Consider the following 27,654-nt stretch of genomic DNA (forward strand, 5'->3'; position numbering starts at 1 on the left):
TCTAGGCATGCGGCTCGTCATGGGTCTGATCCAGGGGAGTACAAATCGATCAACTCTTTGCTCTCCATGTCGTTTGATCCAGTCTTACTACCCTTATGCGCAAGAGTGAAGATCATTACTGTCTAACATTCATTAAGCAGCGCTCCGGCCGATGTAGACACACCTTGACACGCTCATCTTTAGAGACTGCAGCTCTTGGGCAGATACATCCTTGTTCGGCTTCTTGGCCATACATTTCCTCTTCCGGTTTTAGCTACTCGGGCTGATGAGCCTAACAGGTTCACGGGGAAGGCCCTCTGCTCGCTCAAAGTCCACAACTATCACTTTGTCATGGCGTAAGTCGTACAGTATGATATACTGCGTGGCTCTGCGTCATAGTGTAGGATACGCAGCTTGTATAGCTGGAACTTACGAGCACACCACTGTCACAGTAATATGGCCACAAAGGTCTCGAATGCGGTCGTAGAGTCCATGTTGGGCTATAATCGAGTAATCTCTCTCTCTTCAGCACCCTCGCCGACAGTTATGTAGCCATGTAATGACAGCCGGCCTTGAAGAGCGACCCTCGTAACTCTAATAGATAGAGCGGCATATAGTCCGCGTTTTGTCCACGATCCGTGGTAAGTTGATTGCGGGCGAGATGAGGCAACACGTTCGGATCAATGTGTGTCCTTCCATAATCAGAAAGATTGGAATTATTCTCATCTATCGACAAAGATTGCAATGCAGCAGTCCTGAGTTTGATTTGCTTGAGCCCGATATTGATGTGAACTCTTATAGACTCCGACCCGTCCCGTACAGCAAAATTTCGATGGCTAGTGCGCGTAGCATACTAGTATGGTTGGATTGGTATGAGAAACAAAACACTGGCATGGTTAGACTAGTAAGGAGAAATCAGCGGGCTGGTATAGATATCATACTGGTATGGAAAGACTAATTGACCTGTACAGATGGTGGACCAGTTCGGCCAAATGGCTGCACCAATACAAACAGTACTGGTACAGAAGGTCGTGGTGCGCAGGCAAACAAGTGACGACGCCGGGATTAGAACCGAGTAGGGGGCGTCCGGCGAATCTAGGTTCGGATGTCACAAAATCACGCCGACGATTGACCGCGGTCAACGATCAAATATACCCCCTCATCCTGTCAAATTTTCACTGTCTGGCTAACGTATGTGTGATAGATCATCGCTCGTGGTCGTCCTCCCCTCACTCTCCTCCATGTTGGTGCACACGCTAACATTATGGATAATCACGTCTGACTTTTAAATCCTCCCTAGCGGGGTGTCGAGTGCGGCAATGGCGGTCGCCCCCGCAACGCAATTCTAAAGTGACATTAGGTCTTGATGTGTGTTTTGAATGTCGCATCAATCCGTTTTCCATCCACCAAGAATCTACTGCATATCCGATGGCGCAGACGGCAGAGCCTCCTGAACAGTCTTCTTGCTCAATTCGTCCAGTTTGTAGGCAAACTTTTGCTAATTGTAAGAATAGGAATAGCTCATGGCGGGCCACAGGTTTCTTCATCGGTATCACTAATTGAGAGCAAAAGTACAGAAATGAGCCTTGATTTACATACATCTCTTTATCTACCTCGACGAGGGTACACTCTACTCCAAACATAAACTATCGACAAACACATGATTGCCCTTTGACTTCAACTTGCCCGAGACCTTCGGATTATCGGCCTCTTACTGCCAGGAGGGTCGTGAGGGAAAAGCTCCTGAAGCATGTAATTCGCAAGCGAGCCATCCTCGAGCGACATGCCCTCGTTCTCGCCGTGCGGTCGGAAGTAATGCTCAACCCCCCGGCCGTTAGTAAACACAGCAGTCAGCATGCCATTAAGGGTAATGAGTTCCTCTCCGTATTGCGTGGCCTCACGCGTTGGAAGATCATGTTCCCAAACTCGCCTCAAGGCTTGTCTACGGGCTCTGGCTTGTCTTCTGGACCGCCTTTGGTCGGCCCTGGAGTCAAGTCGTGCCGAGATGCCATTTCTGGTGTTTTTGGGGTGGGGTCGGAGCCGGCCTGGAGCCCTTGCCGGGGCCCGAGCTAGGGCGGGAGCAGGAGCGGGAGCACGAACGGGAGCAGGAGCAGGAGCGGCCAGTACCGGTGCCCGTGGAGCCGGACCGGAAGCCGGGGCTGGCGGACGACTTGGAGCTGGCGCTAAGGCTGGAGCTCGTGCTGCAGTTGTGGGAGGGGATGCATTTGGGACTTCTGTGGCAGTGGACAGGGCTGGATCTCGAGTCGAAGTTGGAGCCGGGACAGGGGCCTGCCCATTGACTACTCTCTCTGAGCTTTGCCAGCCGGCTGTCTGTGAGACTTGGCTTTCCGAGGATTGCCAGCTCATCAGAAGTTCTCGCAAGGCCTGTTGCATGGCCGACAGGACCCGCAGCGCTAGGTCAGAGGAGGCGTCATTGGCAGAGGCATTATTGGTGTTGTTGGTAGATCTGTTGGTAGTTTGTGGTTGCTGTCCCTGTGAGACTTGGCTTCTTGAGGATTGCTGCCTCATCCCGTGTTGTTGATATTGCAGAAAGATCCGTTGCGCCACAGCCATGAAGACCTGCAGGTCTCGGTTGCAGGAGGCGCCATTGGCAGAGGCATAGACTTGGCTTAGTGAGGATTGCTGCCTCATCATTTGCTGTTGATAATGCAGAAAGATCCGTTGCACCACGGCCATGAAGGCCTGCATGTCTCGGTTGGAGGAGGCGCCATTGGCGGATGCATTAGTAGTGTTGGTGGTTTCCGGTTGCTGTCCCTGTGGTCGCGCCGGAATGACTCTGGGAGGCGTTTGTTGCCGTGGTTCCGCCTTGACCAAGGCCTGACTCTGAGTAGCAGCGTTCATTGTACTGGTTACAGGAAAAGAGAGATTGGTCTAAGTTAGCAGTCATCGACTTTTAAGTACTGCGCAAACCCGCCAATCTTAGCCTTTTCGCGCCTGGAGTCAACGGTGGTTCTCTTGTTGGTTGAACCGTTGTTGGTTGAACCGTTGTTGGTTGTACCCTTGTTGCAACTTCATTTCCGAAACCAGATCCACTCGCCACCCTACGACGGCTGCCTACATGCCCTACCGCTGACTCTAGCATTCTTCAGCCCACACTCTCTGAACCCCGCGACGCGAATGTCGGAGGCAACGGGGGCCTAATATGAGAGGATTAACGGGTGAAGTGTTATCGTTTATGTACCTCCCGGTGAGTGGTCGGGCAGCTCGTATACACTGGGGCTTCGGTGGTTCTTCGGAATGCCTCCAGGGCCCCGTTGCCTCCGAGATTCGCGTCGGGGTTCAGAAAGTGCGGGCATAATAGTGGTAGACCCCACACCGCTGGGTCTCGATCCTCAAGGAGTCAAACCTCCAACACTACAGAATCTCTCTCTGTTCTCATTTTGGGGCTAGGAAAAGACGATTTCAAGCAAGCGATAAGAGACGTGGTGAATGTTCAGGTGGCTCGATTTTGATGAGCAGACAGGCTTTGGCCCTCTGTTGGATGCGGTCGTGCTTGACCGTTTCTCTCTGGTCGCAGAGCGCTACCATGGCCCCACAACAATGAAGGATCGGCCCAGGAACCGCCGCACTTGCGCCAGGGGCTGACAGGCGCTACTATGATGGCCAGTCAGATCCGAGCCTTCTGAAATTAACGGCATCTGTACTGACCCTCCACCGGCCGGAGACATGCAAAATGATTTGACCCATTCGCATCCATCGCGCGCCATGAAATGGTCGCCTGTTCACGCCCTCCAATGCCGGATAAGGCCGAGGTCGTTGCCAGCCCCTGCTCCTTGCTCTCTTGATATCGAGTGGTTACGACTCTCCTCTACAGGGCGTGCGGAGGGACGGCCAGCCCAGATCACGATTACCCGCGCTTAGCACTTCCCCCGCCGACTGGGGAGACTTCACGATCGTGGACTCTCTCTCAACTGAAGCTTTTCTGGGAAACCACCACGGAGGAGACAAGGAAGATGACGAGTCAAGATCAAGCCTAACTTTTTTTATTTATTTATCTTTAATTGTTGTTCACCGCACAGCCTTTTCCTTGGGCAAGCTCTGTTGTCATGCTCTCTTCAATCCCTCCACCTGGTATCCTTCCTTGACCAGTTCGCTGCCGCCCCTTTCTTACCGAGTCTTGACTTCTACTACGCGCAACATCGGCAGCTGTCACCTGCACCGGCAATGGAAAGCTTCACTCTGTTGCACTCTGTTAGCAACAGGTCCTTGTGCCCTGCGGCGTCATATCCCTGGTGAACTTCGAGGCCGTTCTTTTTAAGAGTAGACCATCTTTTTATGAAGTTTTCCTTACTTCGGTCCCTCTTATTTACCTTGATGTTCTCATGTGTGCTCCACCTTCCAGGCGAGACGGCTAGCCCGTAACTTACCTCAGCAACGTGCTACAGAGCTGCTTGCAAGAGCTTCAAGCGTGCCTGCACCACACTTCTGCCCAACCGCGCCTCATTGACGCCCGTTCGAGTCCCAATTCACGGTCTCCAACTAACCAACCTGTTGCGAACCATTCTCTAACGCGTTCTTGGATATGCCCTCATCCAGATTGCGCTGGAAAGCCCAGGGGGGCATCGTTCAGGCGACGGAAGGATCTAGTCCGACATGCCGAGGCCCGTACGTTGTCGCCCTCGATCGAGTGTTCCGGAGCACGTATGGTGACCCAAACCAAGATAAGGATTGCGAAGAATCAGGCACATTCAATGGAACGACTTGATTCAAGTCCACGACATGCTAGAGGAGTATCAGATTCAGGGTGAGCCAGACTTTAATGGCGACATGTCAAACTGGCACGGATCCGATGAACTTTGGAGGGGAATGGAGTGGTGAGCGAACGGCTCGGGATCTGCCGCTGATGCGCCCTCCTGATCCCCAGCTACACCTTGGGTGCGCCAGACTCCAATCGTATCACCGCCGTTGGATGCCACTGGACAGTCCACCCACGGATGACGCGGCCTCCACGAACAATGGTACGAGCAGGCTTTAACCGTTATTGCGCATCAGCGTAGTTGTGGCTCAAGTAAATGCGTCTTCGCGACACAAAAACATGTCGAGAATATCTGGAAATGAGGCAAGCCCAATTCAATTCGACTGTTCTTGCAGCGTCGATCCTGAGAGCAGCATTTCGTTGCGGAAACGCAGGGTTCTGCTTTCGAGAACATGATCGAGAAAACAGCAGAGGAAATCCCTTTGACTGTCGTAAGGCGACACCTGGGTCACGAGCAGGGGATCTAGCCAACTAGAGTAAAGCAAATCAAAGGTACATTCAGCCCCACCTATTTTATATGGTGATAGAAGTCCCAGCAATTTCCAGCTCTACATGGAGCTACATTACACTGCTGACAGCGGCGCACAGAATGAGTTGTATGGTGAATTGGGCGGGGTTGATTTCGCCGGTGCTCAGAGTCACTCCATGTACCTCGGCCATGGCAGGGATCATGTGGGGTGCGGTACGTAGGTGTTGCCTTACGACAGTCAAAGGGATGTACGATGACGTTGGTCCAGGAACCGCCTAGAGCCGGGGCATGGTCTCCACTGATGGAAAATAGCGAATGGATACGAGGTTTCTAAATTTATCAAGGTTTCGGGGATGACGCCCTCCAGCCTTGACCCATCTGAGTCGAGTATCTCTGGAAGGAAAACGAGGGTAGCTTCTGGTACACCCTCCAAAAGGCGACGGCTCCGCCCAACATGGGTTGGCACAAGTTTTGGGGCTGATTACCTGCGAGTTCCAGCTCCCCGCTCAGAAACTCCAGCTTGACAATCCCGTGCGGAAGGCATCTTGCTACTGAGCTGTGACAATTGAAAATCAGCCACCAGTGTGTGCAAGCCCCACATTTCGGTCATTGATGTGGCTGTGCGGACTGATCCGCTTATGACGTGGTTCCCTAGGCAGCAGGTTTTCTGTTGTTCCGATGTTTTCCCTTCTTCGGGCGTCTCACAACAAACCAGTTCTCGACGCCAACCATCCGCCCTCCTCTCGCACAAATCCATCAGCCTCCATGGAAGAAATTGAGAGTCTGCGGAAGCAGCTACGGGAAGAACAGCGCCTACGCGAAGAGGAGCAACGACGACGTGAAGAGGAGCAACGACGACGCGAAGCAGCTGAAGGTCGCGCCCTCGAGGAACAACACCAACGCGAAGAAGAGCAACGACGACGCGAAGAAGAGCAACGCCGACGCGAAGAAGCCGAAGAACGCGCGGGCGCATCGCTACCGTTGACACTCCACCAATATCTTGAAACATGCCATTCGCTCAGCCTTGCTATCAAAGTGGTAACCGACCGTTCTTTGACGACACAAGGGGACACGACGAATCCGACCGGCCGAATTTATCCTCGACGAATCATCCCGTGGACCACATTCGCAAGGGAACAAGAAAAAGTCTGGAATCAGCTTTCCTTCAGTCCCTCCTTTTCTTCCCGAGCCGCCTTTCCATCCCGACACCAGCTGGATTATGTGAGATCCCTGCTTCGCCCGGTTAGCAGCGAGATTGGACTCCGAAACGGCGAGCGAGACATTGTGGAAAACGCAGTTCAGAAGCTGGTGGACGCGACGTACAACGATTCGTTGCTGAGGAGTCATCTCGGCCTCGATGGAACGGTGACGTTTGAAAGCCACACGAATCTCGGTATTACCGATGACTCCCTCTCCGAATCCATGGAGCAAGTGTCTATTGGCTCCAGGCCACCCGACCGAACAACTCGGCGTCGAAAGGCGCGGGGGAAGGGCAACCGAGCGGATCAGTTCTGCATCTACCGGACCTCTGACGATCGAAATATCCCTGCGGTCGCGATCGAGTATAAGGCACCACATAAGTTGAGACGCGGCGAGATCGTCACAGGGCTGGTCTCAGAGATCCAACCGGATCGTGATGTGATCAACCAGGAGGGTGAGGGATTTCCATTCGCAGCGAGGCGACTTACCACTGCTGTCGTGACTCAGCTCTTCTCCTACATGATAGGTAAAGGCATCCAGTATGGGTACGTATGCACTGGGGAGGCGTATGTTTTCCTCCACATTCCGGACGACCCTTCCTGCGTCTACTACTCCGTCTGCGTGCCAAGCCTAGACGTTCAAGACGATGACGAGACTCGACTCCATCGTACTGCTGTTGCGCAAGCCTTTGCCTTTGTGCTTCAGGCCATCCGATCGCCGCCACCCCGTCAATCCTGGCATGACGCTACTGAACATCTCGATACATGGTCTGTGGAGTATGAGGACGTATTGCGGAGCATTCCGGCAACAGATCGGAAGCCGCGACGCGAAACTCCTTACAAGCCGCAACGCTGGAAAGGGTTTGTACGCTCTCCGATCCGGACACGCTCCCGATGCTTGCCACCCCAGGACGGGACGCAGCAGCCAAGCGGTGACGACAGCGATGACGATGACGACGAGAGCCCTTGCCCAACGCCAAACCCAGCCGTTAGTCACGGAGGTGCCTTGACCACATCAACAGACGTCGGGTCGAGCGAGATGGAGGAGCATGATGGAAGCACAGCCTCACAAGAGGGCACCAACGTGCGACCAAACATCCAAGACCGACCATACTGCACGCACGAGTGTCTTCGTGGGCTCGCGTTCGGCGGCCCAATGGATGAGAAATGTCCCAATTTCACGGATCATGGCAATATGCACATCAACCGACGCGAGTTTCTTGGTCTGACGCGGGATCAACTAGCAGTTGATCGCGGAAAGGATGCTGATTGTGTTCCGCTCTACCTATCAGGATCGCGTGGATCCCTCTTCAAATTCCGCCTGTCGTCGCATGGCTACACGCTTGTGGCGAAAGGCGTAGAGGCCATGGATACCAAGCATCTACGCTACGAAACCAAGATATACGATCATCTTCGGGACCTCCAGGGGGAGTTCGTTCCGGTCTGTCTCGGTATCGTTGACCTCATCAAGCCCTACTACTACGATAGCGGCGTGTATGAGCACTTCATGTTCCTCAGTTATGGCGGGGGACCAGTCTTGAAAGAACTGGGAGAAGTCAATACAGGTGTCGCCAACGAGATTCTCACTGCGCTCGGTCGATTGCATCAACACCGAGTTCTCCACCGCGATGCAGAGCCACGCAATGTGCTCTACGATAAACGCACTGGTAGATGTATGATCGTGGACTTGATGCTGGCGGAGTTCCATGCCCGACAACCTCTTGGATCTATCAACCTCAATGGTCAAAGTCGAAAGAGGAAGAGGAAGTTGATACCATGGAAGCATGAGAAAGACGTCTTTGCTATCGAGATGCAATCTTTGCGGGCGAGTTTGTCATAATAAGCATCGACTCTTTCCCACCGTACTATCATGCCTTATTCGATGAAGAGCTCTCACGGGAAGACGAACTCTAATGTGGGCACGTTAGTTTGTCTTATTGCACAGGCCATAGTATGTAGTATCACAAATTAGGATAATACATGATGTTCCGAATGCGTACGATTGTTTCCCCCGCCGTGATCTGCTGCTGCGTCACCAGCAGAAGCTGCACCAGACCTTGACACCGTCGTCATTCCCCGCAATCGCCGCGACCCCGCCAACCAGGATCGCCGCCGGCCAGAGCCGAGCTCGTAAGAATAGCGTCGCAGGACCTACTCCAGCTGCATCCAATGCGCCGGCCACGTCTGAGGCCGTGGACAAACACAGTCACCCATGTGGACGACAGCGCGATGCAGATGACTGCTGCTGCGAATGCCTCCGTCGCACGAGGCGTCTCCCCTAACCATACCCAGAGCCGACACCCGCGTCTGACCGGTTCGCCCATCTACAGCTTGGACCATGTCTTTGGTGGCATGTCAGCCATGGGACAGCGAGGGGCATCCAGCGTGCGACTACGTGCATGTGCCGGAGTCTTCCGTTTCCTGCTTACCGTCGAGCAGTTTCGTTCTCGGACCGGATTCCCAAAGGACAAATTCCCAGCACAGGCCGGAACCAGTCCGAGGCTCACGGCAAGGACGATCTCGATGCCGCCGTCGCGGGCGTGATGGAGTGGCTTGCGCGGCCTGACAACGGCGACTGGCTGTTGATCTTCGACAATATCGACCAAGACCACGAGCAAGGCGGCGTGACAGGCGCATACGATCTGAGACGCTACCTGCCCGGCGACCACGGGGCAATACTGGTCACGACGCGGCTTTCGCGCCTTGCGCAGCTTGGCGAGTCCAGGCGGTTGGCCAAGGTTGATCTAGGCCTCAGCAAGGCTATTTTCAAGAGATGGTATGGCAGCGAGCTCGGTAAGTCTTGGTGGTCTCATACATCAACTGTAGCGTGATGGAATCTTACTTTGTGCTAGGCTCGGACTGTGATCAGCTCCTCGAGCTGCTAGACGGCCTGCCCCTGGCGCTGGCGCAAGCGGCCTTGTACCTCAGGGAAAAGGGTGTCGACGTCGCGACGTACGTGCAGATCTACAAACAGCAGTGGGACGAGCTGATGGGATCCCGCGATGCGTCGAGCCGCCCACATCTGGACTACGAGCAGGGAAGCATAGCAACTGGTGGATGGCGAGCGGAAGAAACCGAAAGACGGCTCCGTGGAAGAACTCTTTGGCCACAACGTTGTCCAGTCGTCTTCCTCGGAAGATGGGGAAGATCAGGCGCCGCCGCCTGACAAGAACTCCAAACTGGTTGAGAGCCTTCTCACGCAGGAGACGGTGGGACGCGGGCGTCCCAAGGCCCTCTGCTACGAAGACATTCAAATGATGATCGTGCGGCACCCCGTCACCGGACGGTGTATACCGGCCATGGCCATCAAGTTCATTCACCACAAGGGGGCCGATAATAAGCCTAGGCCGTAGGTGGTCCCTGTGATGCGTCTGATTGCGCGTACTAACAGTCTTTGTAGGACCATCTTCTACTTCACCCCCACTAGGAAGCTCCTCTTCTGTGCTGTTTCTACAGTCCTCGCCCTTGCCCTGCATGACAACGCCTTCGACGCGCCGAGCTTGACAGACGCGGCGGCAATATTTGGATCGAAGCCGCCATCCTTCAAGGATAGCACTCCGCTCCGCTGGAAGGCGTCCAAGTTGAAGATCCCGGTCTTCCGTCGGTATCGTGGGGCGACCCTCTCCGAGGATGAGGCCATGCTGTATTCCAAACTCCGAGACGACATCGGTGACCAGAGTCTCGACTCAGGACACGAGAGACGATGGACCCCTAGGTTTGCCCGGAGAGGCGCCAGCAATGCTGCCAACGGTGCGTTCCCCCACGTTTGTCACTGTTTGACACTCGAACGATGTTGACCTGACTTTTTTCTTCTAGGAGACGCGCCAGATTCGGTGCGTGACCAGATGATGCGTCATGACCCTCAATTTGCGACATTTCACAATGCCTATCTCAACGAGATCGCCAACTTCGATCTCCAGAATGCATTCCTGGAGGAAGAGAAGCAGAGCCAGCTGTTCCGACTGTTCGCCCACGTGAGTCTCACGCGCGATCCTCGAGCCACCGCCGACATGGTCCCTGACGAGGTGTGGGCAAATCTCCCCCCGGACCCGGAGATTGTCAAGCTTGAAGAGCAGCGCGCAGAACTCAAGCAGGGTAACTACCGGATCGATGGCCACATAGACGAAGAAAAGATCCGACAGCTCACCGAAAAAATCAGCCAGAAGCGTGCGCACCGCTCCAGGCAGGTGGTTAGGCAATACCGCGAGCATTACTTTTATAACCGTCCAACCTGGGATATTGAAAGACAAGCTCGGGGAGAAGAGGAGGAGGAGTACGCAGAGCCCGTCATCAATGTCACCATCCCCGAACGTGCTGGATTGGCGGCAATTTTCTGCCACCAGCCCGACGACTGGACTGAAGATCAGATCTTCCAGCGAAAGATCGAAGCCATCGATCTCATGGTAGCTCTCTGCGACAAGAGGGAGACGGTCAAGCGTGACCGCATTCAACAAAGGGCGAAAGCATGCCTGGCCATAAAAACCGAACCTCTCGAAACCGAACACAAATCGTTGCCTAGCCCCGATCGATTTCCTCTACTCCTGCATGCTGCGCAATGCCCTGACTGCATTGGCGATGAGCGACTCTCCCGGGAGGAGCGCGCCTTCACATACTGCCGTCCAACTGTCATGAACGACCACTTCGATGATCAGCATCTGATTAGGCGCGAGCGCGCTGAGCAGAGCGGCGAGAGGATCCGGTGTGAGCATCCCAAGTGCAGAGATCTCCGACTCCAACATTTGGACCACTTCCAGAGGGTCCATGGTGTCACCTTACGATCGGCAGAGCAAGTAAAGCAGAGGCGACTACGAAGGACGAGACGTCGACAAATGGTCAAGGGAAAACGCCAACAGTAAGATGTAACGCAATAGAAACGGCAGAACTAAGTCTGCCAAGGATGATAGACAAACAGTTGGTGTGCCGTGGGTGCAACGATGACATGGCTCACCAGTGATAGACAGCAACCAGTAAATCATAAAGCGAGCTGTAGGGGCTTCGCATAGGAAGGTATGGACTCCGTCCTGAGACAGTGATGGTCCCAGGGCTTCAGTCTTAGGACCAAACTAGCCCTGGGACTCCAGCGGTCACAGGACAGAGATAGTCCTGGCATAGGGGCGGTCTGGGTATATCGGTTGTCGTGGGACGTTTCTAGGCCTAGAATAATGGTAGTTCTAGGGCTTCAATCGTTCGGCGGTATTCGGACGTCAGTGTTCGCCGGTTCGGGGGAAATCGGCGGGCTTGGTCAAAGGCGGGCTTGGTCAAAGGCGGGCTTGGTCAAAGGCGGGCTTGGTCAAAGGCGGGCTTGAGATATTACAGTTCCTGAACATTGATGGCTGTGAGACGTCGGTAAGGGAAGAAGCAGGTTGATAATAGTGGGATACGAAGCTTTCTTTATTTCCTTTCGCTTCCTGTGGTGCATCCTTGATGCCTAAACGCTCAGACCTGTCATTAACGGCTCTGGACAGTTCAGGTCCACCCACGGATGACGCGGCCTCCACGAACAATGGTACGAGCAGGCTTTAACCGTTATTGCGCATCAGCGTGGTTGCGGCTCAAGTAAATGCGTCTTCGCGATACAAAAACATGTCTAGAATATCTGGAAATGAGGCAAGCCTAATTCAATTCGACTGTTCTTGCAGCGTCGATCCTGAGAGCAGCATCTCGTTGTGGAAGCGCAGGGTTCTGCTTTCGAGAACATGATCGAGAAAACAACAGAGAAAATTCAGCCGCAAGGTGTCTGGTTGCCCGATCTTGAACCGGCAAATCTAATCCCTGACTGGTGTGACACTATGAGAGGTTGATGTTCCCACAGTGGCTCCTCTACATGACAATCTCAACTGTGGGCTATCGACTTTCGGAGAGCTCAAGTCCAACGGGTGGAGACTCAGAGATCGAGTTGACTCCGAATCGCCAGCCAAACTTCAGCTCTCTCGCAGACTACTCATCTTCGCCACAACTCCATGACCGTCAAGCGCTCACCGCTGGCCCAATCCTGCTGCCCCCTGCTACTATAATCTCAAGTAACTAGCTTTCTTGCTCCTACGACAAGTGACTATCCGGTTCTATAGCCTCGCAGTTGTCATGTGATGAGGGAAACGGGCATGGATGGCCCAGTGTGGGATCGACCGTCTGACGGACCGTCTGACAGACCATCTTCAGACCGCAGACCGACCGACCGGCAATTGTCATCAGACCGACAGACCGGAGCTGCTGGTCGGATTGGGTGGTCTGAGTTGGTCTGGGTTAGGGGTTTCCAGGGCTCCCATTGGCCGACTCAGCCTTAACGCACCCTTACCACCCCCACTCTTTTTGCGGAGCGAGTTCGCAGTGCCAAATTAAGTGGGGCATGGCAAGGGTAGCCAATGAGGGCATCAGATAATCAGACCTAGACCGACCAGGTTGCTAACCCAGACAGACCTAGACCGACAGACTGGAGCCTCGACAAACCCAGACCGACAGACCGAAGGGGCCCAGTCTGGGTCGGTCGGTTTGTTAGCCACACTGATCTCAGGAGTTTGTTGATTTTTCATCGCGCATTTAAAGGACCTATTGTTAGGGCAAAGATGCAATTTAGCACAATCAATTTGCGAAATACGAGTGTAATAAGATGAATTGCAATGGAGGAAAAATACACTGTTCAAACAGACGGCTTGCTCTCCTCCATAACCGTATTGCGAGTAGTCATCGTCGTGCTCCGCTCTCCACCATAATCCTATGCTAAGCACTAGAAGAAATAATAAAGTTTGAGCAGCTTCTAGTGACAAATGGCACTGCTGAAGCAGTCACTCTGCTCTATATAAATGTCCATGGTCATTCGCCATGTCTTCCCTCAAAGAACAGTAATGTGCCACACAGGCTCTCGTAGTAGGGTGATCAGATCCAAGAATTTGAACATAACCGCTACAAGCCTTCTCATAGAGCTTAGCCGCCTGTGAGAAGCAGGCCTGTCTATGGAAGAGGTATGCGAGATTGTAGACGCTCGCGAGCGTGTCTGGATGCTCTCTGCCAAGCACCTTCTCCCTCGCCTTTAGAGCTCGCCAGTTCACCTGCTCCGCCTCTTCGTACTTTCCTTGATATCGCAGCACTAACGCAAAATTGTGGACGCTTGCGAGTGTGTATGGATGCTCTCTGCCAAGAACCTTCTCATACCACTCGAGAGCTCGTCGATTCATCTGCTCTGCCTCCTCGTACTTTCCCTGACGTCGCAGCACCGACGCGAGATTGCTGACGCTCGCAAGCGTGTGTGGATGCTCTCTGCCAAGAACCTTCTCATACCACTCGAAAACTTGTCGATGCATCTGCTCCGCCTCTTCGTACTTTCCCTGGTTTTGCAGCACTGACGCAAGATTGTAGACGCTCGCGAGCGTGTGTGGATGCTCTCTGCCGAGTACCCTCTCCCTTGCCTGTAGAGCTCGCCGGTTCATCTGCTCCGCCTCTTCGTACTTTCCCTGATATCCCAGCACTGACGCAAGATTGCCGACGCTCGCGAGTGTATCTGGATGCTCTCTCCCGAGCACCCTCTCGCTCGCATCCAGAGCTCGTCGATTCATCTGCTCTGCCTCCTCGTACTTTCCCTGGGATTGCAGCGCCAACGCAAGATGGATGACGCTCGCAAGCGTGTGTGGATGCTCTCTGCCGAGCACACTCTCAAACCCCTCGAAAACTTGTCGATGCATCTGCTCCGCCTCCTCGTACTTTCCCTGGTATTGCAGCGCCGACGCAAGATGGTTGACGCTCGCGAGTGTATCTGGATGCTCTCTGCCAAGTATCCTCTCTTTTGCATCCAGAGCACGTCGATTCATCTGCTCTGCCTCCTCATACTTTCCCTGGGATTGCAGCGCAAACACAAGATTGCTGAGGCTCGCGAGCGTGTCTGGATGCTCTCTGCCGAACACCCTCTCTTTTGCATCCAGAGCACGTCGATTCATCTGCTCCGCCTCCTCGTACTTTCCCTGGTATTGCAGCACTAACGCAAGACTGTGGACGCTCGCGAGCGTGTCTGGATGCTCTCTGCCAAGCACCTTCTCCCTCGCCTTTAGAGCTCGCCAGTTCACCTGCTCCGCCTCTTCGTACTTTCCTTGATATCGCAGCACTAACGCAAAATTGTGGACGCTTGCGAGTGTGTATGGATGCTCTCTGCCAAGAACCTTCTCATACCACTCGAGAGCTCGTCGATTCATCTGCTCTGCCTCCTCGTACTTTCCCTGACGTCGCAGCACCGACGCGAGATTGCTGACGCTCGCAAGCGTGTGTGGATGCTCTCTGCCGAGAACCCTCTCCCTCGTCCCAAGAGCTCGTCGGTCCATCTCCTCGGCCTCCTCATACCTCCCCTTCATCCACCGATACAATCCTGCATTGGTAAGCAGCCTAGCCCACTTCAAAACGTCTTTGCTATCACCTGGCTCTTCTTTCACAATCGCTTCAATGTGGGGATCCAACCTCTGACATTCCGCCCAGTTGTCATACTCCCCAAATGGATACTGGTCTGACATCACCTTCAGAAACTCCCGCTCCCACTGCTGCATATCGCCAAATGACGATAGCCACACCCGAGTGCAAAATTGCACTAAGGCATGCATCTCGAATATTTCTCTATCGGCTGTTACCGCCACCAATGAGTATCCGCGAAGGGTCTCAAGGTCCTCGTCAAGGTCATCCTCGTTGTCTTCCCCATGGTCGCATGCATAGGCTTGAAGCACAAACTTGGGGATTCCTTGGGGATTAAAGAAGCTCATGAAGGAGAGCAGGTCGGCAGCTGATGGCCGCTCGCGACGGATCTGCTCGAAGGTAATCTGCCATGTAATGACGACTGAATTGGAGGCGGACTCATCTCGACGGAGGTCGCCTGCATCTTTGTTGAGGAGGCTTGCCTTCTTCTTGTCGCTCCTCCGGAACTCATCTAGGTATGCGGGTATTGACGTTCGCGGTGCCCGGCGGTTGATGAAGGCGGCGGCCTGTGTAATCGCAAGAGGCATATAGTTGAGAACACGTACTAAGTCAGCCGCGGCTCCGGCGTCATAACCAACTTGGACTTTTTCCCGCAGCAGTTGGCATGCTTCCTCGGTTTTCATCGCTGGTATGATAAAAATGTTTCTCTGACCACCCACCAGTCTTTCTGCCACATCCATGCTTCGCGATGTAACGACGATAGATCCGTTACCGCTCTGCGGTAAGAACGAGGTAAGTCGATCCTGTGCAGTCGAGAAGAAGACATCGGCATCATCAGCGTTATCGAGGATCATCTCCCATGGCCCGTTCTCCTCGACTCGGAGCCACTCGCGTACCAGCCGAAAGACATTAACATCGGGATCGTTCCGCCGGGGCAGTTCGAGTCTGTCCGCAATAGACTGGTAGGCCTCCTCAAATCGCCCTCGAGTGCTAGCATGCACCCAGAAGACCCATGTGTTGGGCGAGCGCTGCCACACTTGATGCGCATATTGAATGGCAAGCTGCGATTTTCTTTGATCGTGAGTCGAGGGTGACATAGTTGCGCCGTATCTAGACTTACCCTATACCGCCAAGACCGACAAGCGCGATACGAGCAGCAGGTCTGGCACATTTGTCATGCATCCATTTCAGGATATCGGGACGGTCGACGAAGTCGGGATCAGGTGGGAAGGGCACTGTCGAGAATGGCTTGCGAGGTTTGGGTGGATTTCGGCCAGCTGCCGGGGTTGGCGCGCTGGGTCCATAGAAGTGGAAGTTGTTCGATCCGCCATGGGACGCTTGCGGGGCCGCGATGGTGTTTTGACCACTAACCGTATCATAAAAATGAGTAGATGCGTCCATCGTCACCGCTGTCGCTGGTCATAGCCCTCTGGGAGTAACAACTCGTTCGCAAGTGTCGTTGTGGAGGAGGAGGTGCAAAGTGCAGCCTTGCCTGCTCGAAGCGCTGTTGGCACAGCCCTACTTTGGAGGCCCCGCAGCTGAACAGCTGAACAGCCACCATGTCCAAACACCAATACATCTGTCAACGCACACGGAAAGGCCCGCCTGCCGAGATGTGTTGAGCTGCTTCGAAGGGCCCCAAACGGTCAGGTTGTCATTATCCTCTTCGATCATGTCCTCTCCGCGACCTTCTCGCCGCGACGACTTCGAGGTCGCAATCATCTGCGCGCTACCGCTCGAGTACGACGCCGTTTCCTACATCTTCGACGAGTTCTGGGACGAAGATGGCGATCGGTACGGACGAGCAGTCGGAGACCCCAACAACTATACGACTGGCCGTATGGGCAAATACAATGTCGTTCTGGCCCTCCTGCCGCACATGGGCAAGACCAACGCGGCCAGCACGACCGCCAGCATGCGATCGAGCTACGGAGGCTTACGACTGGCCCTTCTCGTCGGCGTGTGCGGAGCTATGCCTTGCGGCCGAGACGGCGAAGTTTTGTTAGGCGATGTAATCGTCAGCAAGACCGTCATCCAGTACGATTTCGGCAGGCAGTATCCAGACAAGTTTATACGCAAGAACACCGTCGAGGACAATCTTGGCCGGCCGAACAAAGACGTCCGCAATCTGCTCGCCGTATTCGAGACCGACCGGGTCATCGACCAGCTCGAACGACGGACTGCCCAGTGTCTTCGGCAGCTGCAGGCCAAGGTCGCCCAGACAAGGCGTCGGGGCAAGTTCGACTACCCCGGACCGGCGGAAGACAGGCTATTCGAGCCAACCTACCGTCACAAGCACCACGTATCGCCGACATGTATCTGCGGCGATTGCTTCAGCGACTTGGACCCCGTTTGCGACGAGGTGCTCAGCTCGTCATGCGCGGATCTCGGATGCGACGACGAACATCTTATCACGAGGGAACGGCTCCAGGCAAAACGTGTTGAAATGAGAAGATTCATATTTCTTAGTTCATCCTGAATGTACAGTAAGGGAACCACTGTTTATATACAGGCACGATCTCTTGTGGAAAGTTCCACCTTCTTCCACACCTTGCCACCGACTTGGTCGCCACACACTTGTGATCTCCAACAAAACGGCAGTCAGAACACGATGGCAGCGACACTGCTCAGCGGCCGGCGGTGCATGTTGGGGCGATTGCATCAGGAGATACCGTAATAAAGTCAGCTGCGGACCGGGACAGGCTCTCGAGGGAAGCAGGCGTGATTGCGTTCGAGATGGAGGGCGCTGGGGTCTGGGACGAGGTTCCTTGCATTGTGGTCAAGGGAGTGTGCGACTATGCGGACTGTCACAAGTACAAGGGATGGCAGAGTTTCGCAGCAGCGACAGCGGCCTCGGCGTGTAAGGCAATTCTAGAAGGCTATATCCAAACTGACAAAGCTCCGAATGCGTCTGCGGGTGACGGTGAGTGCAGTTTGTCTCTGATGTTTGCGAACAGGGCTGATGGCAGTGAAGACACCGGGAGCCGCAACAGTCCCACGGCCAGCACACCTCAGCAGGACCGAGCAGCCAGTGCCCCGCAAGGACCGGTTTTCCACGGGCCCATCTCAGGCCAATACGTCATCCCGGGAACCCACACGACGGGAGGGACCGTCAACTTCAATTTCGGGCCGCAGAGCTAACGTGGGGGAAGTGGACATGTGGGCGAGCTAAGATACCAGGACAGCAGTCGCTAGCTCTTGGTTTGGCTCGTCGTGGGGCGATGATCTGAAATCTGGTGTCACATATGCCTGCGTTAGCCTGGCCGAGAGAACGGCTGTTGCCCCATCGTGTTCATTCGAATATATCGCGACAATATCGCGCTCTAACGTGTATCTTGTATGTTACTCTCGGCTACCAGCTCCGTGCGAACTTGTGCATAGATAGCATACACCAAAGTGATAATAGCGACTGCCGTATGCATCCGGCCGGTGCTGCTGGTGTTTTAAACGAGGCCACGTTCTAGACCGGCTGCGATTTTGATTCGCTCCTGCAGCTGAGCTGTGGTTCGCCTTAGGCAGCGTCACAGTGTTATATTGACGTAAACGGTCATTGACTTACCACCGAGCTTAGACTGTGATCCATGTTAATAAACTGATACTGAACCCTCTGGGGGCCCGGAAGGGCAGACATGACGAACACAGACAACGCAACACACAAGCAGTCAAGCAGTCAAGAACAACAGTCATAACGCTGTAATCATCATCAATACAACTAGCCTATTTGGCCCCCTCAATATCATCAATTTCCCTGTGTGTAATACACACCAACTCGGTCCGCGACCGTGTCGGCACTCAGTCTGCAAACCGGGCCGACCTCGACAACCAAATGATCACGTATCTCAACATCGACCATGAATCCGGGTTTGCGCCCTCGGAGTGGCGTTCCTACATCGGCACCGTAGTAGTCGCGCGGAAGGACAAGAAGCCGTTGCTGCCCCATTGCGATGGCACATCACCGTCCGCGATGATGACCGGCTTCCGGGTGTCGCCGTCGAGCAAGGAGACAGCCAGTTGCACCTCCCCGTAGCTCCTCCGTGCTTTCGCAGCAACGGGCTCTACTCCGAACTGGCGGGGCGCTAGTGCTTTGTGGTGGTTGCCGAGTAGCAGAATCACTAATCTCGTCACCCTACACCTCCCCACTACAGGCGGTCTGACACGGCAGAACTCCAGGACCCACCTCTAGTACAGTATGCAAGCACAGAAGCTCAATTACTCTGCTCTATTGATTGATTGAATCCTACACAGTTGTGGCCGCTTCGGTATATAATGAAATGGTTGCATGATGCATCACTATCAAGTCAAACCCTATTCTCTTAATGTCCCCATGCTTTGTGCCAAATTGCAACTTGTTACAAACAATCTGATTCTTGTTGCGCACCCCAAATAGACTCCTATTCCGTAAATATCCTTATCGTTTTCCCCATTGGTTTCCTACGCATTGGACATGGAGTCTGAAAAGGTTGAGGGTGCTCCCTCTGCCAGCTTGTAACGCATTCGCCGCAAAAAATATGGCCGCATTTCGTGACAGTGTTGGTAGGCCTTTCATAGCACATACCGCATTGTCGGTACAACTTTTCCTTCTTCAGCGCTTCCTGTGTTGAGCTCAATTCCTTTTCCAGAGCTTTGTTCTTCTCCCTTTCAGCCTTCAACTGCTTCTCAAGTATGGATGACACAGAGGAAGCGTCTTTGCTGTCCAAGACGTCAGCAGAGTCGGGCGCATCTGCAGAACCATTCGTTGGTACGGGCTCGTTTGAAGAAACATTCGTTGGTACAGGGTCGGTCACGGTTAATGATTCGATGTCTAAGACGAGATCGGCTGCCCGGTTGTGTGTAGCATCAGTATGATTGATCGGATCAGCGCCAATGTCGGCAGCGTTATCGGTCGTCGACTGTGGAGTTGCTGCCCCAAAGCCATGCGGGAAACCTCGAGTTTGATAGTAGCCGAAGAAGACCTCGTCGCTGAAATCGGAGATTTCTGCCGGGTCCCAGAAATCCTCTACAGGTATTGATTCAAAGCCGACTAGGAACTGAGCAGTGTCGGCGTCGGCGTCGCTGGTGTCGTCAGCGTCGTCCATATCGTCTGTATCTGATTCCACAGCCAGGCCTAATTCTGCGTATGCCGGGCGCGGAGGTAAAGGTCGAGTATATCGTTCATTCTCATACACTCTTGTATGGTTTGGAGTGCTGTTCTTGTGCTGCTGTAGATCCCTCGCGTTGTTGAAGATTCGATGGTCTGCTTCACTTTTTTGCTCTGCTCCATTGTGTCATTGGATATGACCATATGCCTTACACAGGAACAAGCCCTACCGAACGATTCGGCTGTATCCTCAGCAATTACGGAGTACACTTGGATCATATGTCGTGATCCTGCTGACCAGGGTCACGAATGATAATCCCCGCAGGAAATTACTCGGGTCTAGTCGTGATCCTGACAGACTACTGTAGCGGCTGTATGTCCATTTGTGGATTCTGTGTACATGGGGGCACATTAAAGTACTTTCTACTTGCTGATGGTCAATAAGCGAAGCCGTAGACTGTCAGCTTTTTCGTCCACTTTTGGCTCCTAGTATGTATCTCTATGTACCCCAAGTACTGTACCACTTGGACACGAGTCCGGCCTTGGTCCGTTTCTAGAGTCTTCGTCATTGCCTCAGGCCAGCACTTGCCCCGCTTCAGCACAAATTACTGAGGAGCTTACAGTGGACTTGGGCTTACATATTGTCGCTCTGGCTCTCGATTCAGCATTTACCATTGCATGGGAAGCTAGCTGTATGGGAGCATTGCATGAACTGATGCTTAGTTTAGGCCAACTGGGTTTTTGTGTACGGAGGGTTCTTGTGTAATGCAATTCACGAGTGCAACTCTGGTGGCGCGCCCCAAAACCTTGGGTGGTTCAGCGTACGCGCAGCCTTGTCCAATCAATATTTCCCGCGGGGGTTGAAGCGTGTGCGAGTGCACGTGAGCAGCAATCTGCCTTCGCAGATTCGCGTGGGCGGCCGAAGTCGCAAGCAGGTGTGCGTAGGCATGAGATCTCGTGCGCAGACGTGCGCTAGCAATCTGGCCTTAATAGAAGGAAGAGGCTCTGATGATGTCATCTGTTTCATCACGTTTGTGCAAATTTAGCGGAGAGAGAAATGAATAGCTGAGAGGTAGGCTATCTTTGGTAGGCAGAGCAAGTTCATGGTGGAAGCGCAAACGGTAGGGAACTGTGCTGGCACTCATGTGCCAGAATAGATTTGTGCTAGCCCATTTATGCTAAAGCAGATTGTGGGTTAGCACGCATGTGCAAGGATTTGTGGTGCTGGCAGACTTGTTCCTGTAGACTTGTTCCTGCATACTTGCTCCAGCACAACTTATTCCAGAACAAAGAGCCTAGCTCAGATGCACTAGTATGTGTGCCAGCAACCAAACGTGGTGACCTTGCGCTAACAGGAAGCTTGGTAAACGGTCCAATTTGAGCGCGAGCCGGGCTGGCCGACGGCCCTCGCATGGCTCATGGTGGTGAGGAATACCACCGCCAGCTCAGGCAAGGAATTTTAGATGGTAAACATAAGATTCTTAACGCTCGCGAAATCGTCAAGGGAGTAATGCTAGTAGGATGTAATGTTAGCAGGTTGTTCGTTGTGTCGGACCAGCTCGCTCAGACTGGCGCAGCCGTGCATACAAGAACTGGACTATAGCCCCTTGTTAACTTTGTCAGGGTGATCAAATTTCCTCTCAGCGTCGACGGCCCTTCTTCTTCGTCTCCTTTGGTAACTCGGTCGCCCAAAATGCCTGTCCTGACACGGGGCTTTGCCAATAGAAGCATTGGGTTCCATCTGCCGCTGTCTCTTCCATCCAGTCCTTGGTGTCGGTCTTGACTTCCTTGCCCTCTGCAATCGTAAAGTATACCTTTCCGTTGCGCCCATACGTCTCTACCCAATGGGACTCGCTTGAACCCGGCCGCACCGACCCTGTAGCGGATGTGGATGACTCAGCAGTTCGTCGAGCTGTATTCGGCCGCTTCTGACTCTTGGACGACCGACTCCTTCTCGAATTGGAGGGCGGACTGAGTGATTGCCTAGGGCGCTTGGCGGTGCTGAAGCTTGAAGTGAAGCTCGACGCAAAACTTGGGTCATCAAAGCCCAGCACTTCCAATTCCTGGCTTGGCTCTTGTGAATCGGCATCCGCGTAGAGATAGTGGGGAATAGGAGTCTCCTCGCTATTGTTTTCCGAGTAATGGCTGGCGTCGGCAATGTGCTGCTGGAGTGCATCATCAGCATCCTGCAAAGCAACGTAGTCTGAGGGATCCACAGATCCGGGCAACTTATGAGGGCTTGAGGCTTCCTCATATGCCTCGAGGGGTTCTTCCGGGACTGCCGTTCTTAGTTGGGGGGCTCTAGCGTTCGCCGCTTCGATGAAGCTGTCCCGGTGTCGTTTCGCCAAGTCCCTGGCATTCCTGAATGCGGTGGCTCCCTGGATAAACGTTTCACGAGTGTCCGTCATACCAAATGACCTAAGCTGGGTCATATGATACTCAGGCCGTCCTCCCTCGATCGTCGGCGCCGTGATGTGGTGGGCGTACAGCTTGAGGTAACCATCGTGGTATGTTGAGCTGAAGGTGTAGGCCTGGCCGTCGTACTGTGGCTCCTCCATGCCGTAGCTCTGCAGACTGTGTATACCGCGAGATCCGATTGCGCCGTCGTAGCGAGCTTGTCGTGTTGCCACAGCTGCACTGCCATCTGGGCCTTTGACTTCCAGGAAGAAATTCGGCGCCATCGGCTTGTCCACCATGGTTGACGGGGTGATGTGGCCAGCAAGCTCATCGCGGATCGATCGGTCGAGTTCTTCAGGATACGCACCGTAGTAAAGGTCCGGATTCGCCGGGGCTAGAGTACCGTCCGTAAGCGGGTCGAGATTCCCGAATAGCGTGTTCATGGCGGACGGGTGATCTGTTTGCCTTGCGCCGATGATGGTCGGAACTACATATGCCTTCACATCGTCCTCATCCTTGGCCTGAGCATTGCTGTCCTGAGAGGTCTCAAATGCCTTGCCAGAGAACTTCGAGGGCGAGAGTGACGGCCGTGGGGCTGCTAGTGCCGCCCTTGTGTACTCTAAGTCTGGCTTTCGTGATTTCCAAGTCGGGTGGATAGTATGGTCGGTCAAATGCTGTTCAAAGCCGCGGTTATAAGGGGTTGTTGACTTCTTGGTCGTGGTCGTGCCTGAGGTTATTGGGAGAGTTGTTGGATCGGTCGACTTGGTCGCTCGGCTTCGTGAGGAGGAGCTCATGGCGCCGGCGGGTTGTTTGTTGCTTGTCGCGGGAGGATACCCTCGAAGATCACGTAAGTCCGGACCACCGTGTCTCGCAAATTGTGCAAGCTCTCTAACGGCAGTGGGCGTAACGTCTTGGGCAAACCTTGTTGGAGGCGCAGGATAGGAAGGTCGAGTACAGGTGCGCCTTTCGAGTTCTTCTACGGCGCTGTGGATGAGAGGGACCTTGGACAATCTGTCCCAGAACTCGGGCGGATACTGCCAAGGGTTGGGATGTTCAACTGCCGGTCTAGGCCTCTTTCTCTGATGGTCGTCTTGCGCAGGCTCGTCAGCGCGTTGCCTTTTTTTACGCTTCGTGTCTTGCTGCGAGGGCTCGTTGGCGCGCTGTCGTTTTCGATATTGCGGTCCCGCCATGAGTGACCCATCGTTGAGAGCTGATATCGAGAGGGGAAGTTGGGGTGGATATTTAGGTCGCTGTGAAGGTCGCCGTGTGGTCCGTGTTTGAGCTGGCGCTGCACGAAGCAGTTGGGGTTGTGGCGGAAAGGCTGATCGGTTGGAGAGGAATCGTTTCGTGCATTACATGCGGGTCGGCGGCTCGTTTCCCCGGGATGCTATCAGCCAACCATTAGCCGCTCGATTCGGAACGGGGAGGTTGGAAAGTCCGCATCAATCCTCTAGGCGGGGATATGTACCTGGTCAGTTTCCTTTGGGTGCGAGAGATGGCGCCAGGCGGATACCAGCCGTTTCAGTGTTTCGGGATCTACGTAGTAAGTTTACAGGACCGGGTTGCTGCTTTCTGACTCCAGGCTATTTGTGCATTGGGTGCCTGACACCTTCCACCGAGCCTGTGGTACTAACTATAAGAGGCAAGGTGTTAGACGCTCCGCCTCGCTATCGACGTGGTGACCGACCGTTCTCTCACGACCCAAGGGGACACGACCAATCCGACCGGCCGCATCTACCCTCGTCGAATCATCCCGTGGGATGCATTTGCAAGAGAGCAAGAGAAAGTTTGGGCCAACCTTTCTTTCAGTCCCTCATTCACTTCCCGATCCGCCTTTCCATCTCGACACCAACTGGAATACGTGAAACCACTGCTCCATCCGATTAGCAGCGAGATTAGTCTCCGAAATGGCGAGCGGGACGTCGTGGAGAACGCAGTTCAGAAGCTCATGGACGCTACGTACGCCGACCCAACCCTGAGGAGTCACCTCGGTCTCAACGGAACAGTGACATTCGAGAGTCACACCAACCTTGGAATTACCGACGAGTCCCTTTCCGAATCGATGGAACAAGTCTCCCTCAGCTCAAGACCAGCTTCTAGAACAACCAGACGCCGAAAAGCGCGAGGGAAAGGCAATCGAATTCGAACGCGTTCGCAATGCTTGCCTCTCGAAAATGAAACAAAGCAATCCAGCGACGACGATAATGAAGATGACGACAGCCCTTCTCCAACACCGAACCCGGCCGGTCGTTCAGCGGGCGAATCGAGGGACATCAGTTCGAGCGAAACACAAGTGCAAGGCAGAGTGTCAGACATGCGAGGGGATGCCGACAAGCGACAACATAGCGACGAACCAGATGCAGAGCCTACTGCATCTGTGGTATGTCCAGAGACGCAGGTATCGCAACCTACGCAACAAAGACACGTTGGCAAGGCTGGCTTTCTCCACAGAGACATCTCCATCAGCAATCTTATGATGAATGAAGACGACGAGAAGCCTTCCCGGCGAGCCTTCTTGATTGACCTCGACCTTGCTATCAGAACACAACGAGAGGGTGCCTCGGGGGCCAAGGGAAAGACAGGCACAAGGGCGTTCATGGCGATCGGGGCACTGCTAGGCAACGAGCAGCATTCCTTCATGCACTACCTCGAGTCATTCTTCTGGGTGCTGTTCTGGATATGCATTCACTATAACGACACCTCAATGAATTCATTTCCTGAACTTGATACTCATCGGTCTGAGACCGGGTGCTCGAAAGTAAAAACTTGTTTTGACGAAGCCGCGGCTGGACAGCGAAACTCATGTGCACCAGTGAAAATGAGCACAATAATCAGTTCTGTGGTGGCGCTTGCTCCCGTCGATGTCCGGGGCCAGCGGTCTCCGAGCGCTGCTGTGGGGCATAGCGCGTCGTGGACGCGTTGGGTTGCTCACTACTATGCGGGCGGCTGGAGTGTGGCACGCGTAGGACGATCGTCAAGACCTGTCCCGGATTAGTGGGCAAGGGGCGGGTCGCTGGGCCCGGACTCCCTCGCCACTCGCCACTCCGTCTTTCTTTGCCCTTGGGTCTTATACTCTTTTACCTTAAGGTATCCCAAGCCGATTACCTCCTTTCCGCGTTAGAGCCCTTCTGCCTACCACCGTCTGAGGTTGAGCGCCACACTGTCTGGACACTCGCGGGCTCGCTGGAATATCTCATCTTTGGAGTGGGGTAATTTTCCGGCGCAGCTTAAAACGGCCTTCAACCCACTGGAGCACTTCTCCAAGCAATCACAATTTTCAGGATGTCATCAAGCACCGCAACCTCAACGACGACTCTCACAAGTCACGGCTCTATACACCAGGGACAACAGGAAGGCTGCATTATTCCGTCCGGGGACCAAATTGACCGGATCTTCGCGAGCAGCCAACAACTCTGGCAATGCTTGTCTAGACAAGCCAGCTCGATGTGCTTGCAGCGCGATACTGTCAACTTCTCCCGCCTGACGAACGGACTACCCGCAATGCCAGACAATTTACAAGGCATAAATAATATCGCTGGACAGGCGACATGGGAAATGAAGCCCAACGGATGTGTCTCCCCCTCCAAAGCCAGAACAGAGGGAGAACGGCGATGGGGCCTTACAAGGCTCCAACCGACACTTTGCACGATATCAACACACAGCCACTTTTCCTATTCAGACAGCAGGTCAAATGGTGTCGCTTTTCTGTTCTTTGGTTGGGCATACATTCTTTGCGCGACTTTACTCGAGAAACAGCGTATCCCAATGCGCTACCCACACAACCTATTTGAGGTGCCTGGGAATGGACATCATTGGGACAAGCAATGGCTCACAGTAGACATTGGAACCGTTTGCGAAGAGGAATTTCGTTGGTGGGTGTCTCTCCTCTCGCCGGGCCAGGGATGGCACTCAGCAAGTCGTCAGCCGGTGTGGGCCATTGCATACACGGGCAACATCAAATTCCGAGTTGCAGCCCAAATTACGGCATCGAAATCGCCGCATTCCGGCCCGCCATCCAGCTCGCAGGCAGTGCGCTTTCTTTCTAGATTCGCTCGCATGTACAACCTAGAAAGTCAAGCTCAGCTAGCGCTTGCAATGGCTCTGACACTGCCGCTCCACAACGAGACCTACTCGATGGTAAACCTACCAAAGCCATCCCTTGTCGGACAAGATGCGCCATTAACCTCTCCTTCGATCATTGATCAAGAGTACAGCAATCTATCTCACTACATGACTCTCAGCTCAAACCCCGTCTTCCTGTCGTCGGCGCTTTGGTCCATCTTTTGGGAACCGGGGGTGGATTGCAATGTGGTCAGCCCCTGGTGTGATCCAATCATCGAGGTGGTCAAACCGTTGATTGACGAAGGCAACCTCGAGATGTTAGGTCATATTCTTGCGCTCCGCCGGCCAAATATCGCAGCCTTATGGTACGGCATAGCCGCTTGTGGACACACGAAAACAATCCTTGCCATCATCCCCTTTCTGCAATCATTGCATACTCCTGTGCCTTCAAGGCCGCTACCGGAAGTTGCTGCATGGACGGGTTCTCCCCAGTCGTTCATGGACCTCTACGAGTCAGGGCCTTACGTACAAGCGGGCGATCTGGTTAGTCGAAAAGACGTATGGCGACTACGTCATGAGTGCTGGGATGTTGAGCCGGAGGGCACTCCGTTTCAAAATCCCCCTATGTGTCCTTGGCCGCCATTTGGTTCGATGGGTGTCGAGGAACTAGAAATCCGAGTACGCACCCACATCAACTGTGAGAGGCACCACTGGGTGTATGCTCGATGGATTTGGCTCCTGGATAACGGGACTGAGGTCGTGGATGAGAGTCCTGGGGAACAGGAAAGTTTGCTGCGTTTCGCAGGTGAATCGCACTTGGGCTTGCTCAAGGGCTGCCCACCGACACTAGGATATACCCCCAATCACAGAGCCTCGGAGAAGGCGGTTGGCGACATATTTCGATGGGTTGCTACAGAGATGGAGGTCAGCGGAAAAGACATATATTCACATCCTTGGGTCGACGCACTGGCGGACCTAGAAATGTGTGAGGACAACGAAGCTGATTCAAGCTCTGATGTTTGTCACGGTTCCTCTGGTAGCATCCTCGCCAACGTCAAGGAATGGGTCATAAATGTGAAGTGAGGGCGAGCTAAGCACATAAGTAAAGATATCACGAAAAAAGGGTTCAGCCGGTCGGTCCCATTTGTCAGACTACGAGGCCATCGTGAGGTCATGACCGCCGGATGTAAGAGGTTAAAGGGTCAGCCAGACGGTTGGAGACCATTAAGGCCATTGGAGTTTGAGGGTTAGGGATGACCGAAGCCACTGACGACCCTTTTAGATCTTCATTAGATAGAAAAATCAA

At 53.9% G+C, this 27,654-nt stretch overlaps 12 protein-coding genes across 12 annotated transcripts; 7 read left to right on the top strand and 5 right to left on the bottom strand.

Annotated features, from left to right (window-relative positions):
• Nucleotides 1-1,656: 1,656 nt before the first annotated feature.
• BGZ61DRAFT_487635 (uncharacterized protein) lies at nucleotides 1,657-2,841 on the bottom strand (the record flags this gene model as incomplete). Its single annotated transcript, XM_046250000.1, has 1 exon — nucleotides 1,657-2,841. One exon carries the CDS (start codon nucleotides 2,839-2,841, stop codon nucleotides 1,657-1,659), a length of 1,185 nt encoding a protein of 394 aa, XP_046093606.1.
• Nucleotides 2,842-4,127: 1,286 nt separating this feature from the next.
• On the bottom strand, nucleotides 4,128-4,331 carry BGZ61DRAFT_375200 (uncharacterized protein; the record flags this gene model as incomplete). Its single annotated transcript, XM_046242389.1, has 1 exon — nucleotides 4,128-4,331. A coding segment is annotated over one exon (204 nt), but the record flags the coding sequence as incomplete, so codon positions are not given.
• A 1,659-nt stretch (nucleotides 4,332-5,990) lies between these two features.
• BGZ61DRAFT_500921 (uncharacterized protein) lies at nucleotides 5,991-8,264 on the top strand (the record flags this gene model as incomplete). Its single annotated transcript, XM_046251630.1, has 2 exons — nucleotides 5,991-7,285; nucleotides 7,460-8,264. 2 exons carry the CDS (start codon nucleotides 5,991-5,993, stop codon nucleotides 8,262-8,264), a joined length of 2,100 nt encoding a protein of 699 aa, XP_046093608.1.
• A 394-nt stretch (nucleotides 8,265-8,658) lies between these two features.
• BGZ61DRAFT_468924 (uncharacterized protein) lies at nucleotides 8,659-9,058 on the top strand (the record flags this gene model as incomplete). Its single annotated transcript, XM_046247910.1, has 1 exon — nucleotides 8,659-9,058. A coding segment is annotated over one exon (310 nt), but the record flags the coding sequence as incomplete, so codon positions are not given.
• Nucleotides 9,059-9,178: 120 nt separating this feature from the next.
• BGZ61DRAFT_468925 (uncharacterized protein) lies at nucleotides 9,179-11,729 on the top strand. Its single transcript, XM_046247911.1, has 4 exons — nucleotides 9,179-9,217; nucleotides 9,277-9,773; nucleotides 9,825-10,174; nucleotides 10,241-11,729. Exons 2-4 carry the CDS (start codon nucleotides 9,679-9,681, stop codon nucleotides 11,278-11,280), a joined length of 1,485 nt encoding a protein of 494 aa, XP_046093610.1. The 5' UTR covers nucleotides 9,179-9,217; nucleotides 9,277-9,678; the 3' UTR covers nucleotides 11,281-11,729.
• Nucleotides 11,730-12,125: 396 nt separating this feature from the next.
• BGZ61DRAFT_468927 (uncharacterized protein) lies at nucleotides 12,126-12,652 on the top strand. The gene has a single exon (XM_046247912.1). It carries the CDS (start codon nucleotides 12,225-12,227, stop codon nucleotides 12,450-12,452), a length of 228 nt encoding a protein of 75 aa, XP_046093611.1. The 5' UTR covers nucleotides 12,126-12,224; the 3' UTR covers nucleotides 12,453-12,652.
• Nucleotides 12,653-12,904: 252 nt separating this feature from the next.
• Nucleotides 12,905-16,175, bottom strand: BGZ61DRAFT_406278 (uncharacterized protein). The gene is made up of 3 exons (XM_046243153.1): nucleotides 15,933-16,175; nucleotides 14,407-15,883; nucleotides 12,905-13,776 (listed from the first exon to the last, which is right to left on the bottom strand). The coding sequence occupies exons 1-3, from the start codon at nucleotides 15,992-15,994 to the stop codon at nucleotides 13,207-13,209; spliced, it is 2,109 nt and encodes a 702-aa protein (XP_046093612.1). The 5' UTR covers nucleotides 15,995-16,175; the 3' UTR covers nucleotides 12,905-13,206.
• BGZ61DRAFT_468933 (nucleoside phosphorylase domain-containing protein) lies at nucleotides 16,176-17,404 on the top strand. Its single transcript, XM_046247913.1, has one exon. It carries the CDS (start codon nucleotides 16,485-16,487, stop codon nucleotides 17,289-17,291), a length of 807 nt encoding a protein of 268 aa, XP_046093613.1. The 5' UTR covers nucleotides 16,176-16,484; the 3' UTR covers nucleotides 17,292-17,404.
• A 144-nt stretch (nucleotides 17,405-17,548) lies between these two features.
• On the top strand, nucleotides 17,549-17,953 carry BGZ61DRAFT_541995 (uncharacterized protein; the record flags this gene model as incomplete). Its single annotated transcript, XM_046255120.1, has 2 exons — nucleotides 17,549-17,735; nucleotides 17,787-17,953. The coding sequence occupies 2 exons, from the start codon at nucleotides 17,549-17,551 to the stop codon at nucleotides 17,951-17,953; spliced, it is 354 nt and encodes a 117-aa protein (XP_046093614.1).
• A 1,016-nt stretch (nucleotides 17,954-18,969) lies between these two features.
• On the bottom strand, nucleotides 18,970-20,267 carry BGZ61DRAFT_468935 (uncharacterized protein). Its single transcript, XM_046247914.1, has one exon. The coding sequence runs from the start codon at nucleotides 19,885-19,887 to the stop codon at nucleotides 19,204-19,206; it is 684 nt and encodes a 227-aa protein (XP_046093615.1). The 5' UTR covers nucleotides 19,888-20,267; the 3' UTR covers nucleotides 18,970-19,203.
• Nucleotides 20,268-21,657: 1,390 nt separating this feature from the next.
• On the bottom strand, nucleotides 21,658-23,895 carry BGZ61DRAFT_230659 (uncharacterized protein). The gene is made up of 3 exons (XM_046238215.1): nucleotides 23,755-23,895; nucleotides 22,123-23,673; nucleotides 21,658-22,048 (listed from the first exon to the last, which is right to left on the bottom strand). The coding sequence occupies exons 2-3, from the start codon at nucleotides 23,474-23,476 to the stop codon at nucleotides 22,014-22,016; spliced, it is 1,389 nt and encodes a 462-aa protein (XP_046093616.1). The 5' UTR covers nucleotides 23,477-23,673; nucleotides 23,755-23,895; the 3' UTR covers nucleotides 21,658-22,013.
• On the top strand, nucleotides 23,620-27,431 carry BGZ61DRAFT_524561 (uncharacterized protein; the record flags this gene model as incomplete). The annotated part of the gene is made up of 5 exons (XM_046252655.1): nucleotides 23,620-23,673; nucleotides 23,755-23,829; nucleotides 23,941-25,248; nucleotides 25,374-25,495; nucleotides 25,568-27,431. The coding sequence occupies exons 1-5, from the start codon at nucleotides 23,671-23,673 to the stop codon at nucleotides 27,429-27,431; spliced, it is 3,372 nt and encodes a 1,123-aa protein (XP_046093617.1). The 5' UTR covers nucleotides 23,620-23,670.
• Between the last annotated feature and the right edge of the window lie 223 nt (nucleotides 27,432-27,654).

Source organism: Ilyonectria robusta, assembly GCF_021365365.1.
Source record: "Ilyonectria robusta strain PMI_751 chromosome Unknown BGZ61scaffold_85, whole genome shotgun sequence".
Taxonomy (NCBI): Eukaryota; Fungi; Ascomycota; class Sordariomycetes; order Hypocreales; family Nectriaceae; genus Ilyonectria; species Ilyonectria robusta.